The sequence below is a fragment of the Bidens hawaiensis genome, unplaced genomic scaffold, assembly GCF_021521415.1.
Source record: "Bidens hawaiensis isolate Kalapana, Puna unplaced genomic scaffold, B.hawaiensis_p1.1 tig00062130_1, whole genome shotgun sequence".
NCBI lineage: Eukaryota > Viridiplantae > Streptophyta > Magnoliopsida > Asterales > Asteraceae > Bidens > Bidens hawaiensis.
In genome coordinates this window covers 32,538-43,738 of record NW_027501142.1, presented here as the reverse complement: position 1 = coordinate 43,738, position 11,201 = coordinate 32,538, and the positions used below count along the sequence as shown (strand labels likewise).

The following is an 11,201-nucleotide window of genomic DNA, read 5'->3' as shown; positions in this document are numbered from 1 at the left end:
TCTAATCTGTGTAGGGATAGATGAATTAATGGACCTTGATTCTAATAGTTTCTTTCATATTTTTTAAATCATTAGTTTCTGATCTCAAATCATCTCAATGGAGGGAGCAGCCATACTTCTGGGGTGCTTACTTTTTGTTTACAAAAGCACTGCTGTTGAACTCGACACCATTTCAGATAAAAGTTTTCTGACAGATAGAGACACGTTGGTCTTGCCCGCTGGAATTTTTGAACTGGGATTTTTTAATCCTGGTCGCTCTGATAACAGATACCTCGGTATCTGGTTTAAGAATATCTCTGTTAGAACGGTGGTTTGGGTTGCAAACAGACACCACCCGCTCCCTGGTGCGTCACCTCTTGTGTTAAAGATCGATGATCTAGGAAATCTTGGCCTCTTCAACAATAGCAGCTTGATTTGGTCATCCAACACAACGACATCAGGGAATGCAACTGCAATGCTTCGAGATAACGGAAATCTAGTTGTAAGTGACCAAGACATGACCTTTATCTGGCAAAGTTTTGATTACCCAACCGATACTCTTCTACCAGGCATGAAGTTAGGGAGAGATTACTTGCGGAACAAGGAATGGCAGCTGTCATCATGGAAGAGTAGTCAAGATCCAGCTCCAGGTGAATTCACTTATGGCGCCGACACACTCGGTTATCCTGAAAACAAACTAAAACAAGGGGCTTTGGTTAAATTTCGGGATAGACCATGGAGTAATCAGTTTAGTGGGACCCTTGAACCATTTACATACGATGTGATTATTAACGAATATGAGGTATCTTTAACTTATAATCTTCAGAGTTTAAATTTACTATCAAGAACCACCTTGAATTCTTCTGGGCAACTAGAGAGTTGGGTAGAAAATGGCAATGGAGGTTGGCGTCCATTCTTGTCATCTGTAAGTGGGGCCTGTGATAAATACAACATTTGTAATGCTTATGGAACCTGCAACATTAATATGAATCAACAGTTTTGTACATGCTTAGATGAGAAAAGGTTTGTACCCAAAAACCAAAAGGATTGGGACATAGCTGATTGGTCAGGCGGTTGTATTTGGCGAACACCGTTGGAATGCAAAAAAGGATCAGAAGGGTTTATAAAGTACGCTAATGTAAAACTGCCGGACACAGAGAATACCTGGTTTAACATGAGGATGACTTTGGAAGAATGTGCTACAAAATGCTTAGAGAATTGTACTTGTATGGCTTATGCAAATCCAGATGACAGTCGAAGCATCTGCGTACATTGGTTCAGTGACATTCTAGACAACCAAGTGTTACCCGAATTTGGTGGCGGTTCTTATATCTTTGTAAGGATGGCTTCATCTGAATTAGGTAATCATGTGTAAATAACCTCCAATAGAATGTATTATGATATACCTACTCTGCACAGTAAAGGCACTTTTTATGTTTGAGTTGTCGCTCCACGCTTGCAGTTAACCTGTTGCCATGTAATACTGTGCAGATTTTGAAAAGCAGGAGGGAGAAAACGATAAAATCAAAATTATAGTCATTTTGGGGGTTCTTTTCATGTGCTTGAGCATCACTACATGGTGGTGTGTTACACCAAAAAAATGGGATCATGCCAAACCAACAGGTGAAGGTAAAAAGTTGCTTAAGTTCACCTGGAGTAATATGAACTGTGTATAGTACTTTTGAACAGACTATCCACCTGTTAAGTCTGTTTTTCCTGATTTGTAGGGAAACTCTTGGTTGCCTCTAAAAGCCAGGAAGAAGACATGGAGCAAAAATTATTTCGCTTCTCTACCATTGTTAATGCCACTGCCAATTTTTCACCCAATAATAAACTTGGGGAGGGTGGATTTGGACCAGTTTATAAGGTAATTACTGTATGAGAGAATAAATGTGGGAAGCATATACCGAAATTACATTTAAATCATCCAGTCTTGTCGGTCCATATGTATGATAAGAAACTGATGGAAGTATGGAACACCTCTGCAGTTTGTTTTGTTTTTTATTTGAAAATGGTAATTTTTCAGGGTATGCTAGAAGATGGACAAGAGGTTGCAGTTAAACGTCTCTCCAAGAACTCAAGTCAAGGACATGCTGAGTTCAAGAACGAAGTCATCTGCATTTCAAAACTTCAACACCGAAATCTTGTGAAGATTCTTGGTTGTTGCATAGAGGGAGATGAGAAGTTGTTGATCTACGAATACATGCCAAATAAAAGCTTGGACTCATTTATTTTTGGTAAATATAATAAACCGAGTACATATATTTCAGTATTATATGCATTGGCTTAAATTTAGTAACTTTTAGTAGCAAGAAACAAAACATTAGTAAATCAACATGTTGACCAGATAAAACTCAAAGCGTGCTTCTTGATTGGACAATGCGTTTCAACATTATCAAAGGAATTGCTCGAGGACTTGTTTACATGCACCAAGATTCACGATTAAGAATCATCCATAGAGATCTTAAAGCTGGCAACATTTTACTAGATCATGATATGAACCCTAAGATATCGGACTTCGGCTTAGCTAGAAGCTTTGGAGGAAACGAGACCCAAGCAAACACAGAAAGAGTTGTTGGCACATAGTAAGCCATTGAACCATATTTTCATTCGTTCCTTGTTTTTCTTCATGTTGAATTCTTTAGTACTTTCTTATAAGCATTCTGCTGTGTCGTGTAGTGGTTACATGTCCCCGGAGTATGCACTAGATGGTCTTTTCTCAATAAAGTCAGATGTATTTAGCTTCGGTGTCTTGGTGTTGGAGATTGTTAGCGGGAAGAGAAATAGAGGATTTGTTCGATCTGACAATGAACCTAACTTTTTAGAACATGTATTTTCACTAGTTAGAAACTATATATGGCTTCAATCCATTTTGCAAATCTAATAACTTTTAAACTGTATTAAGGTATGGAGTCTCTATAATGAAGGCAGCTCAATGGATTTAATTGATTCAAGTTGTGTTGAGTCTTGTCATAGTGCTGAAGTAATAAGATCAATCAAAGTTGGGCTGTTATGTGTTCAACACAACGCAGGAGACAGGCCAAACATGTCATCTGTAACTCTGATGCTGGGCGGCGAGGGTGAACTGCCACAACCTAAGCAACCATCATTTTTCATGGAAAGCCAAGTGCATGTAGCAAACTTCTCTTCGGTTATGTACACAGAAGGTTTTCTGAACGATTGTACTATTATAGATCTAGATGCTCGATTGAAAACTTAATTTTCTGTCACATCATTATTTCACAGGTACTATGTATTCCACATGTATGTATATAATTTGGATCTTTATTAAGAACAATATATGTTTACAAGTATCAATCAATCGTACTAATTTACAAATTGATCATAACATAGTTTCAAGCATATCATGAGACGAATTTCGAATAATAATACAAATTCACGCTAGTCCACTTCAAGATCATAACATGCAACTACGTTTATGCTCTAACAATGTAGACTTCACATCTCAAACATATTATCTTATGATTCCAGCCCTAATAAGCCCCAATTATCTCACCAATTAGGTTCCTACTAACAAGAACCCTAGCACAAGCAAATCAATTTTTTGATTCAACAATTATTCTTATCATGCTTTCTTGTAAATTCCCAATCTTTAGCAGCTTAAACAGATACTAAAATCACACAGCGCTATTCGATTTTAAACATGGAACTCTAACACAAGGTTTCAACACTATGACGTGGAAGATTACTTACCAAAAGTTCAAGAAATCAAAGATGGATGGTGAAATCGAGCTTGGGTCATCCTAATTTACGATCACTGAAAGATGATGATCATGAAGTAAGGTTGATATCAAAAGTATTGTATATACAAATGCAAACATCATTGTTGGCATGTTTATTTTGTTTGATCGCAGATTTCAGTTCTAAATGTCTATATATGGCTTTGAAGAGAAAGTGAAATCTATTTATTGGATGCGTGTATCAACTTTAGAGTCATTAAGCAATCTATGCTTATCTATGATATTGTTATTGGTTTTGTTGTTTCTAAAAAATAGTATTCCAGACATTTCATAAATATTGTGATTTTTTTAAGCTGCTGGCAAAATGAAACTAGTGTTGTATCTTTCAATAAAGAAACCTTATGAATGGCAGCAAGTCAGCAACCCATATTTATATGAACAATACTTATGATGTTAAGGGTTAATGACACTAAAGTAGATATATATACAGATCCAAAATTTAGAATCTAGAACATAAGTAAAGCGTTAATAGAATCATATAGCAGATACAAAGTTTGCATCTTTACAATTATAGAGGTAGGGTATTAAACTCACCATTCAATTAAATACAACACCAAAATAAAGGATAACTCATGCGCTTGGCGGAACACTTGGCGCCCTAACATCAGCGGGCATACTATACGCCAAACATACTGCATGGCGCCAAGGTTGTAGCCTAATATAATAAACATTCCCTGACACCTAGGTAATGGTTGCGCAAAAATTTCCACCAGCATGGGACAAAAAGGTACAACTTACATGGGAAATAACACCCAACCAATGGGGATTATTGGACAACACATAAAAGGCAGTACGAAACAGTACAACACGTCCATGTCAAAAGGCCATGATGCCCACCAACCTCCAACACGGCACAAGTGGAGAATATAATTGGTGGAAAGCCTGACAAATGGGTTGACCATACTCTCTCTCTCATCCGGCTATAAATACCAATGGATCTCCAAACGGTAAAGATATACACACTCCAATATTACTACTCTCAATACATTCTATTTGTACGATCAAGTACTGATTCTCACGCCGGAGAGTGGTTGTAGCGAGCTCACGGTGTTCTGTTTTGCAGGATAAACTCGTCTGCGCCAAGGAGGTTTTATAACCCATCGTGGGGAATACTTAGGCATAACCCTCGGACTAGCGTGTTAGACCTTGAGGGGTGGATTTTTGTTTCTTCATTGGTGCATCCGTGCATATTGCTAGAACAGTTACTCAAATATCACTCCATTCTTGATTCAGATGAGTGGCAAAACTACACCGAAAGAGGTTGGCCAACGGTCAAAGACCAACCAAGAAGGAAATTTTGAAATTCTAGACATCATTGGTAGTGGTGAAGACATCGCTAACGCGTCCACCCTCCACCCTACTGTTATAGAAAAAGCAAAAACGAAACCACGTTCACAAGTAACCATGCCACCAGATATAATGGCTTGGTTAGAGGCTGAACAACAGTAACTTAAGGACAAAGTCCAGGAAAAAATGGTGGCAGTCGTTCGACCCCGAATGCTGTTCGATGTGGAAGCCAGCAGGAATGGCGAAGAAGAGGGGTACAAAGAGCACTCAACGCCAGTTCGTACAAAAGAACCAACCGCCAAATCACCACCTGCTCGGCAAAACAGCAAAGAAAAATCACATCGGCCGCGTCTAGAAGCCGACTCACGTCTAGACGATCCCGATTACAAAACTAGTTGGATAGGTCTAAACACCACCAAAAGCTGGTAAAATATCATCCAGACGCAACAGAAGATTTCTCCAAGCCATACCGGAACATCGGCGGGAAAATCAAAATTCGTGGCAAAAATCGCCGAGGCAGAACTACCCGAAAATCCAAAAATACCGTCAACGGTAGGCCAGTATGACGGCATATCAGATCCGGACGATCTTTTACAAAGTTATACAGCCGTCGGGCTAGTATCAGGGTGGACCATGCCGTTATGGTGCCACATTTTCACGTTAACATTGGTGGGGGCGGCTAGATCCTGGTTCGAAAGATTGCAAGAAGGCCAGATCACAAGTTGGGAGGACTTAGAGAAGAAGTTCATCCAACAATTTAGCCAACAATGGCGTCACATCAGCGACCCAAGAGATATTCTAAATGTGGCTAGAAGAAAGAATGAAACGTTGGAAGATTTCATTACCAGGTTCAACCAGGAGGGTCTAAACATCGGTGGCGTGAGCGAAGAACTTTTGCGCGCAGCCTTCCGCCAAAACGTAAAATGTGACGATTTGATTCGGAACCTTACGGGCAGGGATGGCATGCCGCACCGATGGGACGACGTCATAACCACAGCCAAGAGATATGCGCGAATGGAGAAAAGTCTGGGCAAAGAGTTTGCAAGGAATGATGCAAGAAATGATATCAATAGAGCCCACCAAGGCAAAAAGATATCCTCCGTAAGGTCAAGACTAAACAATGAAAGCCAGCAAAAGGAGTCCACGGCATATGAACCCTTCAAAAGTAGACAAAAAGGGCAGATACATGCGTCCAGATGGACTCCGCTGACTAAAAGCTCAGCCCAAATCATGTATACAAAAGGTATCCAACTCAAGAAGCCAGCGCCAATCAAGCAAGGGCCAAACACAGACATGGAAAGTTATTGTGACTATCATGAACAACATGGTCACACAACAAATCAGTGTTCCAACTTGAAAGACGCCATTGAAGAGTACGTCAGGAACGGAAATTTAGACCACCTGGTCAGAAGTATCAAAGGGAAATACAGACGACCGCCTCCAAGGGAAGGAGGAATGCCAAAAAAGAAAATCAAAGCCTATCCTCTTCATTTCTCCTTGCTCATTTCACCTTCTTTCTCTCCCAAACAAAGTGCATATCTCTAACCGTCAAGGTTCATAATAATCAAGCAACAACCTTCTTTATTTTTTGTTTTGTTACTTACTAATTCATATCTGGTGGTACAACATATATATAATATGCACCCCTTATTTCCTTCGGCTTTCATCATCTCCGGGAGGTGATATGCTACAAGGCAAGGCTTCATGGAGGACTCATTGTAGTTCTTGATTATACTATTTTCCTTTAATGCTTTACTAGTCTTGTTTATACTGTAAGTAGTTTAGTTTCTAATTCATGTTTAAAGAGTTTCATGGTATTGGGTATGAAGTCACTAGTCTCGGTTTTATCCCGATATTAGACCAGAATCAAGACCGAACTCTTGTTTACTAGTTTTTGTTTTAAATAGTTTTGTTTACTAGTTTTGTTTTGAAATAGTTAAATAAACATGTTTATGTAAGATTTGAATATTATAAATTCTAAAATCATTTTTATAGTTCTGTGGTAATTGTGTATGTGGAAACCATCCTCTGTATCATTTCGAGTCAAGGACCGAACCAAAACCGAACTAAACCGAGTTCACTTGCTTAAGACACACAAGTGTGTTTTTGTCCACCGAAACTCATCTTTTCTTCAAGAATGTATTTTAAACTAATTTTAAGTATTTTATCAACTTACTTGGTGTGTCGGAATCCAACTTGATCTTATAACAAGTTTGGACCGGTGAAACCAAATACTCACTTAACGGACGTTAAGGTTCTTCACAATAGAACTATATACTTGGTTAAGTCTTTTGATTTTATTGAGTTATCTCAAAACATTTTGGAGGGGTAACTTTGAGTTTAGTTAATTATCTAGACCCAAATTAACAAATCCGAACACTCGATTAAAACCTTGTTTTGGTATTTATATAACCAAGGGTCTTGCATTAGTGCATTATAACCCACATAAGTTACTTAACATAGGTTGAGTAATATTTATGAATGAAATACCAAGACCCAGTTTCGAGTAAACTTACTTTTTAGAACATGTCTTTAATTTCCCAAATATTTACATTTTTGAACCATAAACTTCATTTATTTACTTTACTTGTCATATTTTATTTTGAACCCTTCCAAGACTACCTACTAACTTAAAACCCGTTTAATCTAGGTCTTGCTCGTTAACCCGATCTCCGATTATTCACGAATCAATATTTCAAGTTACTTAGTTAACGTGAGTACATTTCATCCCCCCGTTTTCACTTTTATATTTTGGGGTAACATGCATACTTATTCAAAACAAGAATGATTTATTATACACATTTCTCAAACCACAAACTTTAGGGTGTATGATACTTAGAATGCTTGCTCTTTTGTGTGTTATATGTCTCATATGCTTTACGTGCGCGAGTGTTTATTTTTAAGTTGTTGTTGACCTAATTAAGTATGATCATACTCTCCCCTAACTACTTAGCCTTGTGCTAGTAGAATAGGGCCTCATTATCCAAGTATGTCGGTTGTTACCGATTAGAAAGGATCCTCATTTACATATGTTTTATATGCCACGATTGATGCTTTTATTTATGGTCTCATATACGTTTGTGAATTTCGCTCATATTATATATACTCAAAACTATGAAATTGCTCACCAACATACGTGTTGACAAATATTATTTTATGCATTGTTACATGTTTGATTATTACTTGAGTTGGAGTTTGAAGACGTATTCTATTTTGATGCCACTAGGTTATTAGAAGAATGAACAATATTTATTTCTCGTATTTTGGTGTTTATTCGTATGAAAAATATGTGTTACTTTGGTGATTGAATGAAATTAATGAGTTGATTAAATATTGTCACTTTAATAGTGTCTTGTGTTCTTGGGCAATCCGTTGCACCCCGGCATGTTCTGCCGCATTTAGTCGGGGTGTGACATCGTGGGCCTATGTTTTCACTGAACGGGAATATTATGGTCTCGCGGTCTGATTAAGGGGTTGAGTTCCCCATTCAAGTCTTCATTTACTCGATGTGGTAATCATTTGTTCATTAGGGCATTCGTTCGTTTGAAAAGTGTCGCTTCTGTTTTAACTGAACGGGTCTCGCAATGACTCACTGGCCTTTTTTTTCACTGATCGGGGACATTATGGTCTCGCGGGATGATTAAGGGTTTGAGTTTCCCATTCAAGTCTTCATTTACTCACCGTAATAATCATTTGTCCGTTAGGGCATTCATTCGTTCGTTTGAAAAGCGTTGCTTCTGTTTTCACTTAACGGGGCTCACAACGACTCGTGGGCCTTTGTTTTCACTAAACGGGGATATTATGGTCTCGCGGGATGATTAAGGGGTTGAACTACCCGTTCAAGTCTTCATTTACTCGCCGTTGTAATCATTTGTTCGTTAGGGCATTCATTCGTTCGTTTGAAAAGTGTCGCTTCTGTTTTCACAGAACAAGGCTCGCAATGACTAATGGGCCTTTGTTTTCACTAAACAGGGATATTATGGTCTCGTGGGATGATTAAGGGTTTGAGTTCCCCATTCAAGTCTTCATTTACTCACCGTGGTAATCATTTGTTCGTTAGGGCATTCATTCGTTCGTTTTAAAAGTGTCACTTCTGTTTTCACTGAACGGGGATCGCAACCACTCATGGGACTTTGTTTTCACTGAACGGGGATATTATGGTCTCGTGGTATGATTAAGGGGTTAATTTCTCCGGTTAAGTCTCCATTTACTCGTCGTGGTCATCATATGTTCGTTAGGTCATTCATTTGTTCGTTTGAAATGTGTCGCTTTTGTTTTAACTGAACGGGGCTCGCAACCACTCGTGGGCCTTTGTTTTCACTAAACGGGGATATTATGGTCTCGTGGGATGATTAAGGGGTTGAATTCCTCATTCAAGTCTTCATTTACTCGCCATGGTTATCATTTGTTCGTTAAGGCATTCATTTTTTCGTTTGAAAAGTTTCGCTAATGTTTTCACTGAACGAGACATTTTGGAAATAATCAAAAGATTCGGGATTTGGTAAATTGACTATTTTTCCCTCTACTATTAAAATTTATGAAAAGATAGCGAACACTTCAGACATGCCACCCTAGGCCTATCAATTATTCAAACTTTTATCAAATTTGGAACTTTATCAAATTTGGAACGTTGTATGAGAAGCATGTCATGCAAAACTATGCTTAAGTGAAGCAAAATATTCACAAAATTGAAAGGGTTAACATGTTATTTTATATTTTATCATTATGGCAAAGTCTAGAAGTACCTTGAAACATATCAAAATCTTTTTCATAGTGTAGCTCATAAAAACATAGTTTCTTGAAGAACATTTGTCATTACAATTTAATGTTCTCTTTTCCTTTTATTTGTGGTAAATTGATAAATATATCAATAAAGGTAACACATCATCCGTATTTATGCTAAGGCCGTGGGTAGTGGGGGTGAGGGGTGGGCGCGCCGCCTACGTGGCTCGCGAACACTGCTACACCCCTCCGGTGAGCGAGGGCGCGGCCGGCCGGCGTGGCTGTGGTCGCGGGGCAAATATAGCCGTTGGAGGGGAGTTTGACTGTTACCGTTGGCCAGTTTAAATATTTTTTTTAACCTATAAATACAAATACACACTTTCTATAAAAACTCAAACCATACATTCTCTCTATCAAACCATAGACTAGTATCAACGTAATGTTTTTTATTATTATTAATGTAATGTTTTATATTATTATTTAATGTATTATTTAAAATAATTAAATAAATAAAAAACTAGATCAAGCCCCTGCTCACCTGGACCACTACACCCTCTGGGGCTTGGTTGAGGGGCTTGATCCATGGCCATGTCATCGCCTACGTGTCAGATTTTGCTTATTACCCTTAGCCTAAGTGGTCAGAACCACTATTATATGAGAAGTTTTATTCCCAAAATTGGTTCATAACCAAAATTATTTCAATTATACATATATGATATTGAGAATGAAATTTTCAATACGAGCGTTCTTGGGTATATTTTTACACATTTATTTTTTTTATTAAGTTCATTTAAAAAAATCATCTTGTGATATAAATAAAGTTAATTTATGTACACATAATATATATGCAAATATAGATGTAATACATTTTTTCATATACGTTTTGTAATTTTATAATTTGTATCATTCTGTGTGTTACACGAACACTAAAACTAGTGTAGTTATATTTGAGAAATAAAAAAAATGTTAACTAAAAATTAAAAATAAAAACAAGTCCACGTCACCCGTCCATATTAACATAAATAAAAAGATTAAATGATTTCCTCATTTAAACAAAAATAAAAATAAACACGTTAAGATATATAATTTAAATAAAATATGACAGTTAAGTGACTTATAAATTGAAATACGTTTTAAATGTGAGTGATTTAATTGTAACAATATAAAACCATTACTCAAAATCTTAATATGATATTTGGAAGAATATATGAGGCGTATACAACCTTTTCGCATACTAGTTGACACTACCAATCAAACATTATCCATATGTTTGATGTCCGTTTGGTCGATAATTCATTACCTTAACCACAAAGCGTCAATGGTCGACCCAAATTCATGTCCATACGTTGTGTGGTTTAATCAATGTATGGATAGATGAATGGACCTTGATTCTAATAGTTTCTTTAACTTGACTATTATTCTTAAAACAAAGACAAATCTCAAATCATCTGA

The 11,201-nt window shown here is 37.4% G+C and overlaps 2 protein-coding genes across 3 annotated transcripts; both read left to right on the top strand.

The window, feature by feature from the left end:
* Positions 1–3,753, top strand: LOC143603547 (G-type lectin S-receptor-like serine/threonine-protein kinase At4g27290). Of its 2 annotated transcripts, none has more exons than XM_077080328.1 (7): positions 1–1,340; positions 1,471–1,602; positions 1,707–1,846; positions 2,006–2,216; positions 2,327–2,564; positions 2,659–2,809; positions 2,885–3,753. In XM_077080328.1, the coding sequence occupies exons 1-7, from the start codon at positions 98–100 to the stop codon at positions 3,197–3,199; spliced, it is 2,430 nt and encodes an 809-aa protein (XP_076936443.1). In that variant the 5' UTR covers positions 1–97; the 3' UTR covers positions 3,200–3,753. The 2 variants fall into 2 exon arrangements, with proteins under 2 accessions (XP_076936443.1, XP_076936442.1); XM_077080327.1 differs by having other exon boundaries at positions 1,471–1,608.
* A 1,907-nt stretch (positions 3,754–5,660) lies between these two features.
* Positions 5,661–6,572, top strand: LOC143603550 (uncharacterized). The gene has a single exon (XM_077080330.1). It carries the CDS (start codon positions 5,661–5,663, stop codon positions 6,570–6,572), a length of 912 nt encoding a protein of 303 aa, XP_076936445.1.
* The last annotated feature ends 4,629 nt before the right edge of the window (positions 6,573–11,201 follow it).

What these genes read in the sequence shown, in the direction of transcription:
- LOC143603547 (XM_077080327.1), top strand. Translation starts at nt 98, where the DNA reads ATGGAGGGAGCAGCCATACTTCTGGGGTGCTTACTTTTTGTTTACAAA. An exon ending in CTTGGACTCATTTATTTTTG is followed by an intron (nt 2,217 to 2,326) that starts GTAAATATAATA and finishes CATGTTGACCAG; the next exon opens with ATAAAACTCAAAGCGTGCTT. An exon ending in GAAAGAGTTGTTGGCACATA is followed by an intron (nt 2,565 to 2,658) that starts GTAAGCCATTGA and finishes TGTGTCGTGTAG; the next exon opens with TGGTTACATGTCCCCGGAGT.
- LOC143603550 (XM_077080330.1), top strand. Translation starts at nt 5,661, where the DNA reads ATGCCGTTATGGTGCCACATTTTCACGTTAACATTGGTGGGGGCGGCT.